Source organism: Sorex fumeus, unplaced genomic scaffold, assembly GCF_029834395.1.
Source record: "Sorex fumeus unplaced genomic scaffold, SorFum_2.1 ptg000128l, whole genome shotgun sequence".
Taxonomy (NCBI): domain Eukaryota; kingdom Metazoa; phylum Chordata; class Mammalia; order Eulipotyphla; family Soricidae; genus Sorex; species Sorex fumeus.
The window spans coordinates 15,462,632-15,482,758 of NW_026606185.1; the positions used below are offsets into that span (position 1 = coordinate 15,462,632).

A 20,127-nucleotide genomic window follows, 5' to 3' on the forward strand; every position below is an offset into this window, starting at 1 on the left:
TTAATGATTTAGTATAAAATGGGGAACCTAGATTAAAATACTTATCTTTTAACTAGTTTAATGATTTCTTTGAAATATGCTAATATCCCCCCCTCCCCCGGGCCTGTCCTTGGCAGACAGGCAGGATGCTGGGTGTGACTCCCACCCCACCAAGCCTCCATCTCAGCTGCAAAGTGGGAGCACAGGAAGACCTGCCCCCCCTCCCCCTGGGGCCATCTTGCAGTCAGTAAGATGCTCTATCAAGGTGTTTGTAGCCATATGCTTGTGCCACTATGCAGAGCTGGGCTGCAAGGCCTTGGCCTCTCTGCTCCCTCTGCTGCTTCTCCGGCCTCCGTCTGTCTTGCTGCATGGGGACCCAGCTGCATGAACCACCTGCTTCTGTCCAACGGAAGATCAGCCTTTGGTCTCATGCCAGTGATTATGCCCTTGTGGCCAGAGAGCAGGAGGGGGCACCACGGTCAGTGCGACAGGGTCAGGGGGAAGCCGCCTGGTGCTGAGCACAGCCTCATGGTTCAGGTGTTTCTACCCGACATCACAGTTCTGAGTTGCATTAGAATAATGCAGCTGCATTTTCAAAACACAGCAGTAAAAACACATTTGGAGCCAGGAGTTAAAGCACTTACTTTGCATGCAGCTGACCTAGGTTCAAACCTGACACCACATCAGATCCCCTGAGCTCTGCCAGGAGTGATCCCTGAGCACTGCTGGGTATAGAACACATCCCACCCCACTCCCACACCAAAAACCTTAAATTTAAGGCATGCCAGAGCACCTAGAAACTTAAATATACTTGTGTAAACACTGTAGGCTGGGGCTGTGACACCCGATTTTCAGAGTGAAGCCTTGGATTGGGTCCTGGTCCACATCTTCCTCATCAGCTCCCAGCCGCCAGCCCAGCCTCCCGCCCTGGAAGCTTCTCACATGAGTGGCAGGTCTGCTCTTGGCTGCAGTGCTAGGTGCAGACTCCAGGGGATGTCAGCCAGGGACCACACGGCCTCTCATCAGCTGTGCGCCAAGGACTATGCCTGGGCTGAGACAGCTTTATTTGACAGCCCAGCACTCAGAATTATGCAAGTTGGGGGAGAAACTTGGGAGGAAAAGCCCACTGTACAGGGAGCATTCGGGGGTGGGGGGGCACCTCTGGAGCTGGGGAACCGAGTTTTCCCAAATAACCTGAAGATAAGGAAAACGGTGTCCAGGAGAGAAAGAAATAGCTCCCAATAGCTGGGGCGAGAGGGCAGAGAGGGGAGGGCACTTACATTGCATGCAGTTGGCTCAGGTTCGCAAAAAAAAAAAAAAAAAAAGAATGCTACATCAAAAACTTTATCACAATTAAATAGAAAACAAGGAAATGGGAAAATATTCCATGTCCGTGAATTGGAAGAATCAAGATCGTTAAAATGACCATCCTACATGAGATCACTATAAAATTCCCCATGATGGTTTTTAAGAACGTAAGACAAAAGCTCGAATTTGTATGAAAGCACATACTCCACCCAACAGTCAAAGCAATTCTCAGGGAAAAGATCCAAAGCACTGTGCTTCCCAAACTTCTTTTCTGGTTCACACACGGCAGTGCTGAAGGGCGATTCCTAGCCTGTGCTCGGGGGCTGTCCCCAGGATACAAAGCAGGTCCGCCACCTGTGCAGTCTCCAGGCTCGTGCCTAAGATCCCCCGGCCCAATGGAACAGCGGAGATCAGAACAGGAGCCAAGAACACAAAAGGAAGTGAAAGCTCTCCAACAAATGGCCCGGGAAAACTAGTAAAGCCATATGCAAAAGAATGAAATGGACCACCTCTCACAAGCACAAAAATCAACTCAAAGTAGATTAAAAACAAGCTATGGGGCCAGAGAGACAGCTTAAAAGGATGGGGACCCTCGGGCTCCAGGCCAGGAGCAGCCTTTAAGCGCTGAGACATGTAGCCCCAAACTGGCGGATGGGACACACACGTTTCAGACACAAACCCACAAAGGACACCACGACTGTGACTCAGACACAACTGCATCAGCTAGCTGAGGGCCATGCCTTGTGGCCATACTTCTTCTGCTCAGGGGTCCCTCCCAGCGATGCCTGGGGGTGCACGTGATGTGGGGTGCAGGCTCAGGCCTCCTACACTCAGGCGTGAGCAAGGGCTTGGGCTATCTCTCCGCCCCAACTCTACTGGCAACAAGAAGGAAAGCAAAAAATAAATCTGGAATTAATATTGAACTAAAAATGTTTTGCCCTGCAAAAGTATCAAACAAAGATAGTTTTTCACACATCTGAAAAAGAGCTAATATCCCTCCCTCCACACGAAAAGAAAAATGTCAGAAATGGGAAGGAAAGCTGAACGGACACTTCTCCAGAAAAAAGGCATACAATGATCCAATAGGCACATGAAAACACACGCATAATCACTAACAGAAATGAGTTACTGTTACACTAACGAGAACAGAACATAAAGGGCTAGCAGCAAGTGCCGGCAAGCATGTGAAGGAAAGGCCTCACTCACTGCTGGTGGGAAAGTAGACCGGGCTGGCCTCTCCTCCAAAAATACAACTCGAACTTCCCTCTGATCCGGTATCACGCCCAGGTCCCTATACAACTGGCATGGAAACAGTGGGGAGACGTGTGCACACCTGCTCACTGTGCATCATTCCCAACAGTCCAGTCTGGAAGGGAGTCAGCGCACCTCTGCTCAGTGACGGGAAGGCTGGACCTGCCTCTGGCCATATATACAGAACTGCAGAGTGCCACACTGCGAGTCAGAGACAGAAGGTTGTGTCATGATCTCACGTACAGGTGGGACAGAAAGGACAACATGCTCTGGAGACAAACCCTTCCACTCTGAGGCCAACACAAGGCCACCAGGGGCAGGAGCTATATAGCACAGTGCTTGCCTGGAACAGGCCAACCTGGCTCAACCCCAGCATCACATATGGCCCCCCAAGCACCATCAGGGGTGATGCTTTTTTGACCACAGCCAGGAGGAACCCCTGAGCATCACCAAGTGTGGCCCAAAAACCAAAAGATAAGAACAGAACAAGGTCACGTCAGTCTCCCTGGGCAGGGAGTGGAAGGGAAGTGTGCTACGAAGTGGGTGCTGTGCTGTGGGGACACTGTACCCGAGACCGAAAGAGTCACATTTTGGTCAATCAACATTACTTCAATAAACTTAAAATATATTAAAGAAACGAGAAGCATTTTTTTTCCTCAAATGGCTGTTGAATTTATTTGCTTGATCAATAATAGTTCTGGCAAAAATTAGTTAACCAACACTGAGACAACTGTAATGAAATACTAATTTAAAAATTTTATGACACCTTGATAGAAATTAAGAGTTTAAACAAACAAGAAAGAAACCTCCAATATTGCCAGCAAATATAAAATGAATGTAATATGACTGACAGGACAGCAAGAAGGCTTTTATACATTTATATTTGACACCTGACCGTATTTTCAGTCACCATAATATCTTCTCTCCAGATTTAAAAAAATAGTATGCTGATTTCTATAACAAAGCTTTTTTTTTTCATACAAAAATCAAATAATGGCCAACAAGTCACAACAGTGCAATAGGAAGAGGATAAAAAACCGCATCAAATAGGTGCTGAAAATAAATACGAAGAGGAGAGGACAGCGTCCCCGTGGGCGGTGGTTCCCATCACCTTGAGTGTGTGTGGTTTGTCTTTACAGCCATGAGAACTGACCTACCTCATGAGAGCCGTTCGCTTGGACAGAACACGCCCCAACACGGGTGCCTGAGAGCCAGCCTCCCCGAAGTCTCAAGTCACCACGGAAGTAGCCAAAGCAAGAGAACGAGGTTGGGCATCACAGCGATCATTACAGGGGGAGTTATTCCTGGCTATTGCTCAATTGTATCAACTGGGAGTCATTCAGCAGGTTTACTGAGAGAATACGGAGAACTTAACACTTTTGTTTAAGAGCATATATATGGCTTATTCAGGCAAAGAGACATTTACATTCTAGCCCAAGCAAGCAATCAGAGTCGTTCTGTTCTGGATGGAAGGTCAGTCACACAGATTCCTGGTTTGAGAAAAAAAAAAAAACAAACCAAAACCAAATGAACCTTTGTGTGGATGCACGAGGTCAAAGCAGTTACCTCTGACCGAGCAGTGAAAAGCATTTGCTTCTCACTAGGAGGAAGGAGCTGCCGGGGGGCCAGAAGAGCAGGATGGGCCCCAGGGCAGCACCGTGAGCACGAGGCTGTCCAGGTGACCCAAGCTCAGGGACTGCTGAGGATGAGTGACTGGGTGCTGAAGGGAACCCCAGTCAGCCAGTCTGGCCAGTCAGGAAAGATGAGGCGGCTCCTCATTAGATAATCTGCACCGGAAAGGTGGAAAGGCACGAGCAAGAGTGACTGGACATGCGGAGATCCTGGAGGGTGAGACTGTGTGGTGACCCCCAAGGCAGGAACAGTGTCCACCTCGGCTGAGAGAGAGAGAGAGAGAGAGAGAGAGAGGAGAAAGGGAAAGAAAGGAGAGGAGGAAGAGAGAAAGGGAGGGAGAGAAAAAGGGAGAAAGGGAGGAAAAAGGAAGAGGAGAGGAAGAAGTCAGAGAAGGAGAGGAGAGAAAGAGGAGAGAGGAGATAGGGAGAGAGGAGAGATGGAGGTGGGGAAGAAAGGAAGACGAGAGGGAGACGTGAGACAGAAGAGAGGAGAAAAGGGGAAAAAGAGGGAGAAAGGGGGGGGGGGAGAGAGAGACAGAGAGAGAGAGAGATCCTGATTCTGCCATAATACAAAAGCAAAGAAAGACAATTTTTGTTTTTTGATTTTTTTTTTTTGGTTCAAAAAGAAGCCACTCAAGGGTTAAAAGTTATTTTAAGTTAACAAAAAAAATTAATCTTCGAAGAAGCTGACCCTATCTGGAACTCCGCCTGTCCCCTCCACGCCCACAGCGCCCACTGCGCGTAGCCCCTCGGTGACCTGAGCCTGCGTGACGTGCGGAGGGGGGGAGGGTCTGAGGAGGGTCTGTACAGAATGTACAGGGAGCCGCGGCTCGCCTCACAGTAAGACGCACGGGCCGCTCGCCCTCAGATGGGGGTCTCCTTCCGGTCTCTGCTGGGCGACGGCTTGGCCTGCTGCTCTTTAGCCACTTTCATGTCAGGGACCGGGTCCCTGGGGGGCTGGGCCGCGCCCCCGCGTCTCTCGGGCTCTTCGTCATCTGCGGGCGGCTCGGTCTTGGCTCGCTGCAGCTGCAGCAGACGGAGCTGCACCCTCAGCTCGATGATCGCCTCCCGCTCCTCATGGATCGCCTGATTCAAATGATTGTTCTTTATCTGGAGGAGCAGCAGAGAGAGCGGTCACGACTTCAGCAACACACGGGTGCAAAGGGTGATGCTCAGAAGCACAGAGCGAGGGGATCCCACACACAGACCATTTTCGCTTTAGTCAACTTAGTTATGAGACAGAAGGCACACGCACACACAAACCCAACATGGATTAAATTCCAGAATATATTGCTGATTAGAGAGTGAATACATGAGAAACCGCGTAAATGCACCAGTAGAAAACACGTGGGTTGGGGGCACACCCAGCAGTGCTCAGGGATCATTCCTGGCAGGGCTTAGAGGACCAAATGTGGTCCTGGGAATCGAACTTGGGTTGGATGCATGCAAGACAAATGTCCCACCTGCTATAAGATCACTCTGGCCCCTAGAAAAAAATCACTTTAATATTAAGCATCCTAGTGTCTAAAATAGAATTTGGTTTTGAACTGGTCACAGAACAGCCCTTGAAAACCAGGACTGTCATTCTGGAGACAGAATTTTGACATCCAGTTTTAATATGGCCTGTAAAATCTCAAGAAAGCAGAAAACGGTGCAGGGGGCCTCTCCCAGTGCCTGGGCTCAGCACAGCTCTGCCTGCCCCCACTGCACCCGATTCTGGCGGGCGCCTTGGCCTGGAGTCGAGGGGCTACCTCTTCGAATACACCTGGGGTTTGGAAGCACTGTTGTAGGTGCTGGTTATGTGTGGTTCGGTATGGTAAGCAGCTCTGGTTTCTCCCAACAGCTGGACTTACTTGAAGGAGGGAAACAAAGCTGCTGACGATTTCAAATTCCTTCCCAACGAGAGAATGGCTCATCCCTCAGTCACCAGCAAAACCTCTGGGAGTAACGTTCTACTTCCTGGTACAAAGGGAACCTGATCGGGATGGTTTTAATCTGCCACTGGACAGTCCTCAGACAGCTAGAAACTGTGCTTCTATATGACCCCGCAATAGCGTTTCCGGGAATATACCCTGGGGGGTCCAAAAGCACCCAGCAGAAATGACATCTGCATTTCTATGTTCACTGCAGCACTGTTGTTCACCATAGCCAGAATCTGGAAACAATCTATGTGCCCGAGAACAAACAACTGATTAAAGAAACTAAGGTACAGATACACAATGAAATACTATGCAGCTGTCAGGAAAACGAAGTTCTGAAATTCAGTCATAAATGGATGGACATGGAGAGTATCATTCTGAGTGTAATGAGAAAGGAGAGGGACACTGAATGATTGCAACTCATCTTTGGGATGTAAATAAACATGATATGAAATTAATAGTCAAGTAGCAGAAACAAGAGCCAGGAGGACTAGTCACGAGTTTGCCTCAAGGGCTGAGCTCGGAGAGGGTAGTTGGGATAGAGAAGAGACCACTATGATAGAGAGAATTGGAAAAGATCACTCTGGCTAAGACCTGTGTACCGAAAGTAGGTAAAGGAACTAACATGATAACATGATAACCTCTCAGTATCTGTATTGCAAACCAAAATGCTCAAAAGGGTGGGGGGGGAAGGAGGGAGGGAGGAACGGGTGGGGGGGGAGAGGGAGAGAGAGGAGAGAAAGAAAAAGAGTTGGTCATAGTGGCAGGAGGTGAGATGAGATGGGCAGGGTGGGGCAGGAAGTAAACTGGGGACATTCGTGATAGGAAATGTACACTGGTGGAGGGATGGGTGTTGGAACACTGTATGACTGAAACCTGGTCATAAACAGCTTTGTGACTGTGTATCTCACGGTGATTCATTTAAAATATTAATAAAATTAATGTGCTGCTGGCTCCACCCTTAGCTGCTCCCCTGCTCTTCACAGTCAACCAACACAGTCAGCCAAGGCAAACTCAGTTCCTCATTTCACCTACATTCCTCATTCTTCCTTCCTTTCTCTCCTCTTTCTCTCCCCTTCCTTCCTCCCTCTTTTTTGAAAATCCAGGGTTACTGAACTCAGGACTTCACCCATACAAAGGACAGGCTCGACTCGAGGTCACCATCCTCTCTGGGTACAGAGGTTGTGCCTTTAAAGACAGACAGACAGACAGACAGACAGACAGACAGACAGACAGAGACAGACAGACAGACACACACACACACACACACACACATACACACACACACACACCACGTGGCAATGACAGCACAAGTGATCTTGAGGAGGCTGACCACCCCCTATGCTGGTTATTAAAAGGGAGGAAATGTTGGCGGGGGGCTGAGTGGTCTTTTAACAAGCTGGTAGGATTTTGCTATCCCCACACACACACACACACACCCCAAACTCACTTCGAGCTCTTCATTCTGCCTCTGCAGATCTTCCAAGATAATCTGAAGCTCCTCTTCATCCTCACTCTCGCTCTCACTCTCAGACGAGTACTCCTCAGTCTCACTCCGGCCATGCTGCTGACGGCTGCCGGGACGAGAGGAAGCAGCGTCATGAGCAAGCACTGCACGGGTGCTATGGCCCGCCCTCAAATGCGGAGCCCACCAGCCACCCCACGGGTCTCCCTCTGAAATGCCAGGACTCATTTCAGACACCTAATTCTTTAAAATCCAAGTTGGAAAGTAAGACACGGGTGCTCTTAGATTTCAAAACTGCTCTTAGCAGTTTTAGAAGCCCCGAACTCTCAGCCTTTCTGTACCTCTGAATCTCCGCAATCTCGGCTCTGAGGCGTTCGATCTCTTCTTTCTCTGCAGCGATCTGTCGGCGTAGAAACTGCTCCATGGCCAAAAGCTCCTCCTGCTCAGTCAGGATTTCATTCTCCTAAAACAAGGATCACTGGTGAACACTTTCATGAGTCTGTGCCCCGACACTGTCATTCTAGGGTGTCCCTAGGAACTCTTTAGTCCCATATGTATGGCACAACAAAATCAATCTCGGGCCAGAGACAGTTCAGTGGCAGAGAGAGGCTTGTCTTGCTTGCAGCAGACCCAGGTTCGATCCCAAGCACTGCACGGGATTCCCTGAATCCCACCAGGAGTGACCACTGAGCACAGAGCCAGGAGCAAGCACGGGCACACCCAGCTGTGGCCCAAAAACAAATCCAAAAACATTCCTCTGCCAGGAAATTATCCATAGCTTGCTCTGTGAACAACCAAAGCACATCTTCTTTCCTTACTATCAGGAAAAGGCTTCTTTGACAAAAGGTAAGCCAAGTTATTTGAGAATGACCACACTTTTCACAAGACATAAAATCCCACTTCGGAATTTCATGTCTTCCTTTCACAAAGATGCCTTCTGAGGTTAGCACAAAGCCAAAGCTAAGTGATGATGTGTTTTTGCTTCCCAATCCTTCCTGAACACTTTACTATCTTGCAGTAAATTCTATTATGGGCCAGGCTGGCTGGTGACAGACTCACAAGGAAAAGCCAGACCCAGAAGAGCATGGCTCAATCAGCACCACCTTCAGATCCGAGTGAAGGAAAGATGGTGACAGAAGAAAACTTAGCACCTGGAGCTGGGGAGGGAGTTACAGGGAATCTGGTGTGGGGTGTCTTCCTTGGGGGTAGACTAGGGGAGGGGGCAGGGGGCAGGGGGCTGATGTGGTCTGTTCACCATGTGCAGGGCCTCCAGCAGCACCTTTCCACTTAGCTAAATATCCCAACCACCCCCCACCCCCAGCTGATATTTAAATAGCGCATAATCTGCTTTAACTGAAGACTCATTTGTAGAACTGACTGGATCACTAAATGGGAAGAATCCCTGTTTTTCCCAGATCTAGCTAGCCCCACTAGCGACAGAAAAGATCCAAAACACAAGACACTTCTGCAGTAACAGACTCAAGGCCAATGGAAAGGAGTAATAGAGAGCTTGCGCCATTTCTCCCCAGACTCATAGGCACCAAGAGCTCAGGTATCTATCATCAGAGCTGAGAGTCACTATGGGCAATTGCTAAAGTGAACTAGTCAAAAGCTACTATACATACTCACAACTAAATCTCAGAAGAAAGCAACACACTGCAGAGATGCCTCCCCACCCCGCACCAGGCTGATTTCATCCGGGCACCTTGGAGGGGAGCAGTGTGTCCCTCCACCTGCCCCAACAGAGTCCCAACAGCTGCAAACTCCAGAACCCAATCTCCACGGGTTTGTCCCAAGCCCTCCAAGCATGAGAATGAATCTGCTGGAAAACCCAGGTATGCCGGACTTGTGACTGAAATCTCCAGGCTCACACGGAGTTGGAAACAGCCCCCCCCTCCCAGATCCTCCCTGTGCGGCTGGATCCCTGGCAGTCACACCCACAAACTGCCTCTAGCGCCATACAAGCTCATTAACGACCATGATCCAGAGACTCACAAATAAATCTCAGAAGAGAGCAACATGCCACAGAAATGCCTCCAGACCACCAAATCACCATGCAGCTAAAAATTTAACTCCAGCTCTAGTACCCTATTTAAAATTTTATAATTCCAGAAGCACGTGGGCACAAAAGCAGCTGTGCAACATCTCATACCAAAAATAAATAAATAAATAAATAAATATATATATATATATATATATTATACGTTAGTAATCTCTCATACAAGGGCTTAATGGCTCCAGGTGAGATGCAATAATTTTCACACACTATCCTCTAAGGAAACTTTTTGGATCCTTTTTAATCAATTATTCATAACAAGCAATACAAAGTAAATTAGCATCTGCCTTTGGGGCAGGCTTAGGTGGTGGTGGGAAAAATTGAAAGAAGGGTGGTTGGAAGGTGTAATGGTGGTGGGACTGGTGTTGAAATATCGAATGTAATCAAATATTGTGAACAACTTTATAAAAATAAAATTTTTAATTTTTTTTTGCTCGAGCTCGAGCGGGCCCAGTAACGTCTCCATTGGAGACTTTGTTGTTACTGTGTCTGGCATATCGAATACTCTCGGTAGCTTGCCGGGCTCTCCGAGAGGGGCGGAGGAATAGAACTCGGGTCGGCCATGTTGGCCGCTTGTAAGGCGAACGCCCTACCCGCTGTGCTATTTTTAAACCCTACTATTTGCATGAAGACTCTCTCAGAGATGTACCATGTTATATATCATGGGTGTTTCAAGAAAACAAGGTTTTTGCCTTTTTTCCACTCTGGAGATGCCTGTGGTCTCGCAAGCACATATTCCTCTTTCTCTCCTTTCACTTCTTTCTAAGTAAGCTACACTCAATAAAAACTACTTGTTTCACTAAAAATAATTTTAAAATGGCCTTTTTCTCCTATATTTCTGGGTACCTGTTAATGTTTTTCAAGAAACATTTTATTATTATTATTATTATTATCTCTTAAAATAAAGACATATTTGGGATTTCATTTCTCTAGAGGAAAAGAGTAATGTGCCCCTGGCTAGATAAAACAATGCGACAGAGCAGAAAGGCTCTGGAATTTATAGATTTTCAGTATCCCACTGACACGAATTTCTGTTGTCAGTCTAGACCTTCCTGTCTAAGCTGGTTAATTACACTAAGGACTTCCAAAACAGAGTACGGGTGATCGAGAAATTCACTAGGAAAAAAATGAGTTCTTTTTCAGTTCTATGCCTGCTATATGGTCACGTTCTCAAGAGCTATTTGTTGAGTAAATAAATAACAAAACAATTCATCTCCAACAACTGGCCTATAAAGAGCAAAATAAAAATATCAAAAAGATGTTATCAGTAACAACTACCAGTTAAAAACTGCATCATAGCATAGGGTCAAAGCAATAATACAGCAGGCCCTTCCTTGCCTTACACACACCAACCCGGGTTCATCCCATATAATGCTTGAGGACGCCAGGAGTAATTCCCGAGCACAGAGCCAGAAGTGAACCCTGAACACCACTGGGTGTGAATCAAAACGAGAAAAAAAAAAAGCATCATTATTCATACTTCAAGGATGCCAAACTTTATAATGTCAGTACAGTGGGTAGGACATTTGCCTTGCACACTGCCAACCCAAGTTTGATGCCCGGCATCCCATACAGTCCTCTGAGTACTGCCAGGAGTGATTCCTGAGCTCAGCGCCAGGAATAACCCAAGCACTGCTGGGTGCATGGCACCAAAACTAAAACTATTACAGAAGGAGGGAAAAAAAACCCACCTAAATTCTAATAATATGAATATGAGATAAATTCCATAGGTGGCACTGTAGCACTGTTCTGTTGTTCACTGATTTGCTTGAGCGGGCACCAGTAATGTCTCCATTGTGAGACTTGTTGTTACTGTTTTTGGCGTATCTAATACGCCACAGGGAGCTTGTCAGGCTCTGCCGTGCGGGCAAGATAGTCTCAGTAGCTTGCCGGGCTCTCCAAGAGGGACAGAAGAATTGAACCCGGATCAGCCGCATGCAAGGCAAACACCCTACTGGCTGTGCTATAGCTCCAGCTTCTGTAAATAAGGGGAAATGCCTATAACTGAGAGCGATAAATGAATGAGTTTAAGTCCCCAGAGTAAGAAGCATGCAGCCAAAAGAAAGCTGTTTTTCCTTTCTCCAAACTGAGTTTCTATTCTTTCTCCTACACAGCAGCACAGTGTCTCCTTGAGATCACTAGCCCGTCTTATAAATATGGTTAAAGAGGAAACATTTCTCTAGTACAGCTTCTTGAATTAAAAATCTAAAACAGGGGCTGGGGCAATAGCACAGCAGGTAGGGCGTTTGCCTTGCATGCGGCCGACCCAGGTTCGATTCCCAGCATCCCATATGGTCCCCCGAGCACCGCCAGGAGTAATTCCTGAGTGCAGAGCCAGGAGTAACCCCTGAGCATCACCAGGTGTGACCCAAAAAACAAAACAAAACAAAAAATCTAAAACAACTATTAAAAGTTGTTTTAGAGTTGGTTATTCAGCATACTCCTGAATAACCAGTGCTTCAAAGAAAAATTAGGACATAAAAATAAAAACACAGCATATATATGATATAGCAAAAGCAGGCAGAAGAGAGAAATGTAGAGCAATAAAAGTTGACATTAAGAAAAAAATAAGGATCCCATATAGACAATCTTTGTATCTCAAGAAACAAAAAAGTAGGGGCTGGAGCAATGGTCCAGCAGGGAGGGTATTTACCTTGCACACGGCTGATATGGGTTCAGTTCCCAGCATCCCATATGGTTCCCCCCAACTACCGCCAGGAGTAATTTCTGAGCAGAGCGAGTCATAACCCCTGAGCAACACTGGCTATAACCCCAAAAGCAAAAAGCAAAAAATAAATAAATAAAAAGATCAAAATCGGGGCTGGAGCAATAGCACTGTGGGTAGGGCGTATGCCTTGCACATGGCCGACCGGAGTTCGATTCCCAGCATCTCATATGGCCCCCCAAGCACAGCCAGGAGCAATTCCTGAGTGCAGAGCCAGGAGTAACCCCTGTGCATCGTCGGGTGTGACCCAAAAAGCAAAAGAAAAAAAAAAATCAAGCTCAAAGAAGGAGGAAAACAATAAAGAAAAGAAATAAGCAATGCAAAATGTAAATAAAACCTAGTTAGGTGCTCAAAAAGACAGAACTGACAAACTGTTAGCTATATTGAAAAGAGAAATTAAGTAAAATCAAAGTGACATTACAACTAATACCTTAAAAAAAAAATACAAGGACCCTATGAACGTTTTACTTGTTTTGTTTTGTTGCTGTTGTTTTGGGCTATACCTCGTGATATTCAAGAGTTATGCTCAGGAATCATTCCTGGTGGTGCTCAGGGGACCATAAGGAATGCTAGGGATCCAATCTGGGTTCGCTTTACCTGACTAAATTATCTCTCCAGTACTATGAACATTTACATGCTAACAAATTAGAAAACCTACAACCTACCAACACTGAGTTAGGAAAAAACAAAGAACCTGAGAAGAGTAACTGTAGGATAACACTGTTTTGTTCTTCCTCAGGTAGCTTAGGTCACACCCATCCCAGTGCTCCCGAGTCACTCCCATTCCTGTTTATCTGTAAGCTCTTCTCTATGCTCTCCTCCCCAGCTAGTTAACCACCTTTTCTCCCTAATCAGATTCTTTTAGCTTGTAAGATCAGATCCTTCTAAGGACACTGAACTTGTAAGCAATGTCCTTTCTGTATGGACACAGGAAGACAGTTAATATGCTTTCTAACTTGGGAGTTGATTGACTCTGAGTAATATTTACTGCTGGGCATCTGCTTTCTTGATTCAGTTGCCCTTAGTTCCTAGCACCCCAAAAGCAGGGTCCCGACAAGGGACTGAATGGATCCAGGGCAAGCTGTGAGCTACCCTGGCATCGAAATGGGCCAGGCCAAAGCACCACGATACTCAACTATAAGTTGAGGGGATGGTCATGGGCAAATGCTGTCATGATCCAAAAGTAAGTTAACACGAGACTAGGACCCTGTTGGGGCTACGAAGACTAACCTGGCCTGAGGACTGCGGAATGTATAATGAAATATTTATATCTCTTACTGTGCTCACACAGAATGACATTGCTAGAAATATTAGAAGTAGATTTACTACAACTATTTAAGTAGATTACTAGCTGAGGAAAGAACACACCCTTGTTAGGATCCCACCCTTGAGCAGATCTCCTAGTAATCTGGAGTAATCTCTTTAGATTTTATCCTTGAGTTAATCTCCTGGAGGAGTGGTCTTACCTCTCTTTGTTGATTTGTCCATGTTCAACCCACCTTTGTGTCACCACCCTACGTGATTGCTGTGATTGCTATATAAACTAAGAATGTAAGCTCGGAGAGAGCAGAGTCAGAAGTGAGAGAACTCGGGCTACAGAGATCCAGAGTCAGAGCCAGAAGGAGTAAGGTTCCAGATTGGGGCCCAGGAGAGAAGGAGGCAGAGGAGAGACAGGAGTGAAGAGGATTGTAATAAACTACAATTGATACCGACCAGCCTGGCCCTCGTTTCTTCCTTCGTCTGCCCTTGACCAACAACCGTCCTGATCCAGGCCACACACAGCGGCTCAAGAGCACCGAACATGGGCAGTGAGACAGAGTTGTCCAGAGAGCCCGTGAACACACAACCTTCAGTGTGCTAAGATTTTGCAAGTAACAAGGAGATGGAATGAGTAATCAAAAATCCCCCATGCAGAAGAGCACAGGCATGCCTGGCTCCAGGAGTGATCCCATTAAACACCTAAAGATGAATTAGGTGTAATAACACCTAATGTTAACTGTCCTCAAAATCTTCCAGAAAACTGAACAGAAGGGAACACTCCAAGAACATTTTATGGGACCATCATTAAAGATCAAAATCAGACAAGGATTCTATAATAACCTGCTATCCAATTTCAGATCAAGAGAAATGCAAAGATCTTCAATAAAAATGCTACCAGAGCCTGGGGTTCAATCCGAGAGCACTACCAGAGTGCTAAGTCAAACAAACACTTGACAACATTTATATCCTTGACAAAATGTTATATACTTTCACAATAAAAACTCAACAAAATGAGTAAGTACAGAAGGAACGTTTCTGAATATAATAGAGGCTATACAGAATAAGTAAACCACAAAATCCTAAAGCGGAAAGCTGGAAGCTTCTCCCTAAGTCTAGGAGTAAGGCAAAGGATACTCACTCCTGGCCACTTCTGTTCACTACAGTATTCAAGGTCCTAGCCAGAGTAATTAGACAAGAAAAGTAAAAGGCATGCAACTGTTTGAAGGTGACATAGTCATATATATATATATATATATATATATATATATATATATAGAAGACCCTGAACACTTCAAGTAACTGCTAGAATAAACAAAGTGAAGCTACAGATTATATAATCAATGCACAACAATCCACACACTAATAGCAAACAATCTGATAAAGAAATGAACATTTACAACAGCATAAAAATATGAAGGGATAAGTTTAACCAAAGAGTAAAAGATCTCTACAGTGAAAACTATAATACATTGATGAAGGAAACTAAGGATACAAATAAATGGGAAAATATCCATATTCATGGACTGCAAGACAAATTATTGTCAGAATGTCCATCTTATCCAAAGTGCTCTACAGAGTCAACAGAATCTCAATTAAAATTCAAAGTATTTTTCATAGCAATAAAACACAATAATAAAATTCCTGGGACTTCAAAACAGTCATGGAACAAACTGAAGAGTCATACTACCTGATTTCAAAATGCATTTTTAATAACGAGAACAGCAAGATATTGGCATTAAACAGACATTATATGCAAAAGGAACAGAATAGAGGTTAGAAATAAATTCCCACTTTCATGGCTAATAGATCTTTGATAAAGATGTCATAAAGATGTCAAACACATACACAAAGGAAAAGACAATTTTCAACAACTGCTGTTGAGAAAAATGGTTTTCTGAAAAAGAATAAAACTGAAACCCTACCTCACTCAGTATACAAAAAAGCTACTCAGATTATAGACTTGAACTTGAAATCAAATACTTAAGGAAAGTTTCTTGATGTTGGCCTGTTATGATTCCTTAGTCATGACCCCCGGAGCAAGGAAACAAGAGCAGAAAGAGACAAATAAGTACCAACTGAAAAGTTTCTGCACAGCAATGAGAGTAACAATGAGGAAAGTACCTATGAAATGGGAGGACATATTTGCAAACCAGACGTGATGAGATCACTATCTAAAATATATACAGGACTCGATAGCAAGAAAACAAATTACTTAAAAATGAGCAAATGAGGGGACTGGAGAGATAGTACAGCAGATAGGGCACTTGCCTTGCAACATGGCTGACCTGAGTACAATCCCCGACATCCCATATGGTTCCTTGAGCACTGCCAGGAGCAATTCCTGAGTGCAGCACTGCTCAGGAAGAAGCCCTAAGCAGTTCCAGTGTGGCGCAAAAACAAATCAAAAAAGGGCATATGGGGTCCAAAGAGTTAGTATAAGCCAGCAGGGTACTTGCCTTGCATTCAGTTGATCCCTGGCACCATATGGTCCCTGTAGCCTACCAGGAGTGATCCCTGAGCACAGAGCCAGCACTGCCAAATGTGGTCCAAAGTGCAAAAACAAAAAAATGAGGAAGTGGAACTGGAGAGATAGTTCAACAAGCTGAGCACATGCTATGAATGAAAGGCCCAGATTCCCTGGGCACAGAGCTGGGAGTAGCCCCCAAGCACTGCCAGGTGTGGCCCCCAAACCAAAAATAAGACAAAATGTTAAGTGTCATAAAAATATGGGGGGGAGGGGTTATTTGAATCTACTTAGGTGACATACAAAAGGACCAACAGACAAACAGATTTATAAGAGGTTAGGGAAACAGCAGAGTTGGGGCGATGAGTTTTGCATGGCCCAGATTCAGGTTCACTCCCCAGTACCACATGGCTTCCCTACATCACTGTGTGCGGCCCTGGAGACCCCTGAACAACCAGGGGTAGTCTCTAAGCGACACCACATCCTACAGCCCTAGAACTGAGCCTCCAGCCCTATGAACTGAGTACCACGGAGAGAAGCCTCTGAGCACTGCTCAGGAACTACTCCCAAGGACATATAATATCACTAACCACTAAGGAAACTCAAATGAAATCCACAGCAAGAGAGTTCATATGTTCCTACTCAAATGGCTGTATCAAAAAGACTAAAGAAGAATGCTGGTAAGCATGTTTAGTAAAAGAAAGATTGTACACCCTTGGTTGTATATAAATTGATAAATTGGTAGAGTAAAACTGGAAAACTCTGAAGAGTCTGATAAAAATGAAAACCAAACAGAACTGCAACAGACCGAACAACTCTACCTTGAGATATATATCTAAAGGAAATGAAAATGATAACCAAAGAAACACTGCATTTAGAAATTCACTAAAGATCATTCACAACAGCCAAAATATAAAAACCCTATTGCCCATAGTGAATAAATAAATATGTAGCATGTTCACACGTTTATACTGCAAATATTATTTAGCCATGAAAAATGAAAATCCTGGATGGAAGAAACAGTAGTGGGAACACTTGTCTAGCACGTGGCAAACCTGGGTTCCATTCCCGGTACCCCACGTAGTTGCCCGAGTCCTAGCAGGAGTGACTGAACACCAAGCCAGGAGTAAGCTCTGAGCACTGCTGGGCGTGACAAAAAAACCAAACCTCTCCCCAAAAGGAAATCCTATCACTTATGGAAAAGGAACATAAAGCACATCAGGCTAAGTGAGTAAGTCAAAGACAAATGTAACACACACACATACACACAAACACATTTATGAAATATTTTCCTTAAATGTAACTCACAAAGTAAAATGATGGTTACTCAGGCTTCCAAAACAGGGGGAAATATTGGTCAAAGTTACAAAGGTGAGGCAGAGGGAGAGAACAGGGCTTAAGGTGCCTGCCCTCATGCAGCCTATCCCGGTTCAATCCCCAGCAATTCATGGTCCTTTAAGCACAAGCAGAAGCAACCTCTGAGCATACAGTCAGAAATAATCCTGAGCACCCCCTCCAACACCCCCTAACACACACTTACACACAGACAGACACACACACACACACACACCAAAGCTATAGCGATATAGGTCAATATAGCTCTAATGTCAAGACAGACAACTCAAGTTAACAATGGTCTACTGGGCCATCGGAAATATGCTGAGAGAAGGCTACAGAATTTAAACATACATTTGTTTTTAAAAAAACATCCTGGGCCAGGGGAAGAGTTCAATGTGCATACTCTGCATGGGAGATTCTAAGGTCTGGTCCCCAGCACAGCCAGAAGCAAGCCATGGGGTGAGCAGAGAGCTGCACCTGCGTACTGATGAAGAGAAAAGAATTGAGCTCCCAAAAGAGAAAAAGCAGCTAACTTGTGCAAGGAGAATATTTATGACTTCTTCATTTTCATTCATTTCTTCTTTGGAAACATCCTCTTTTGAAAGACTGGCTATCTCTTGGGCAATCTTGGTTTCACACTCCTGTCAAGTAAAAAAAAAAAGAAGAAGAAAGAAAAGAAAAAGAACTGATCAGCCTACATGTAACACATATTTAACAAATACACACCCTCAAAAGCACCGAACTTTCCTCCTCATTTCCTGGAACCAACAAAGTGGCAAGAATAGGTAGGGTGGGTGAATCATCCAAACCAGGACACTTAGAGAATACTGTGATCTCACTGTGATAAATATTCTCTTCTGGTTAATATGCTCACCATTTGGGGAACCTTTGCATATAAAGATCTACTGTGACCTTATTTGGGGGGAGCGTGTCATAATTTAAAATTTAATCAACATACTTCAGGCCACATGTTCACAACAGTGCTGATGTTTTAAGGTGTGCCAAATAGCTAACCTCACCTCACCATCACCGAAACACCCAGACCCTTCACCATGAATGTCCTTAGCTTAACTGCAGTCCCCCACTAAGCCCCTTGGGGGCGTCTTGGCTCTCTTATCCAGCACCTGAGGCTTGTTATCATTTCATACTGTTGACCCCTGACTTGTTTCTCCATGTATCATGGATGAGTGAAGTCATCTGGTCTTGTCCTTCTTCCCCTGGTGACAGTGCTCGCCCCCAGGGCTCCCTGCCATTCCAGTGGTGACACTCATCCACTTCCGTGCTCCCGTGCACTCCAGATGTTTACCAGAGATATACTCCTGGCCATGCACTAGCACATCTGTAGCTGTGATGATCACTAGGGTCACTCTTTAGTTGTGGTACACACACACACACACACACACACTCTCTCTCTCTCTCTCTCTCTCTCTCTCTCTCTCTCTCTCTCTCTCTCTCTCTCTCTCTCTCTCCTGGTGTGCACCAGAAGTCACCCAAGATGTTGGATTCCTGCGGTCCCATGCCGCCGAGCACAGAGCAGCCTGTACAGCAAGCAAGTCTGACCCTGTGAGGCAAGTGCTTTGGGGCTCCCACCTCACATCGCGCCCCTGAAGGGTCTTCTCACCTCCTACACTACTATACCTTTGCCACCTGAGGCTTTAGGGGATTACTTTTTATGACTTAAATGTTCTTTTCAGTCACTCCTGATGTGGGAGCCAGCAGGACCTCCCCCAAAGGTGCTGGAGGCAAGGTGCACGGTGCTGGGAAGTGCAAGGGGCCTCAGCTGCACACAGTCTTCAAGGCAGTGCAAGCCACATGCACTGCCTGCCAAGGTATCCCTGAGGTGTCCTGCTTTAGAAATGTGTCCACTGTGGTTCACTTGGCGTTTTTTCACCATGATTTTGCTCTGTGTGCAAATAAAGGAACCATGAAGATTTCTCTGATTAATGAAAACTCTTGCTGTAATCTTCTTTGAAGTTCTTCTGCGATTTCCTTTGTGTTTGCCTCTTCTTCAGCTGTTACGGTAACCCTGAGTCGATTCCTTAGAGTCTACCTCGAGGAGCACTTGAGTGCCTCAGATCTACGAAGGTCAATAGTGTGGGTAGTCTTGGGCTGAGCACATGCTCTACATGCACCTCAGGGTGTCCACACAGTCAGGAATAGCCCCCCAGCCAGTCTCTAAAATAGGGAGGGTGTTCCAGGTATGGGGCCAACCCCCAAAATGGCTGGTCATCTCTACCACTGCTGTGTTGACTTCTGAAACCTCCCATCCTTGGCACAGGTGACCTTTGGTGTGTCGTCCCTAGAAGCCACTCACACCATGCTTAGGGACAGGCCTCTACTGCAATCCTGCAGGAATGCATCTGTGTCTGTTCTATGTCCCTCGCTGCAGCACCTGCCAGGCCTCTTCTCGGGCAGGCCTCATAAACTGCCGTAACTCTATGATGAGCAGTGGGTCACAGAGGTGGTCTCTGGGAGAAGAAACGCTGCCTGGATGCTGGAATAAAGATCACCCAAGAGGAAGGCTGGTCTGGAACACAATCAGCAACACATCCTTGAAAGGTACATTATTTTCCAGAGACTTCCCTTTCTCTCCAGATTCGCAAAGCAATTCAAGAGGGCATCTGAAAGCAGAACTATATCACCCATAACCTGTTATTGCTCCATTAGTAAGTTGGTATCATGACTTAAACTTGTCTACAAGGCCTTGCAATTCTCCAGATCACAAAGTCTT

General features: G+C 45.7%; 1 protein-coding gene across 1 annotated transcript in view; it reads right to left on the reverse strand.

Moving 5' to 3' along the window:
* Positions 1–4,758: 4,758 nt before the first annotated feature.
* Positions 4,759–20,127, reverse strand: part of RALBP1 (ralA binding protein 1) — a 44,156-nt gene continuing 28,787 nt past the window's right edge. The window contains exons 7-10 of the mRNA XM_056138162.1: positions 17,930–18,037; positions 7,895–8,016; positions 7,539–7,662; positions 4,759–5,279 (exon numbers count right to left, since the gene is read on the reverse strand). Coding sequence (XP_055994137.1) covers positions 5,034–5,279; positions 7,539–7,662; positions 7,895–8,016; positions 17,930–18,037 — 600 coding nt within the window. The 3' untranslated portion in view covers positions 4,759–5,033. The remainder of the gene's footprint in view (positions 5,280–7,538; positions 7,663–7,894; positions 8,017–17,929; positions 18,038–20,127) is intronic.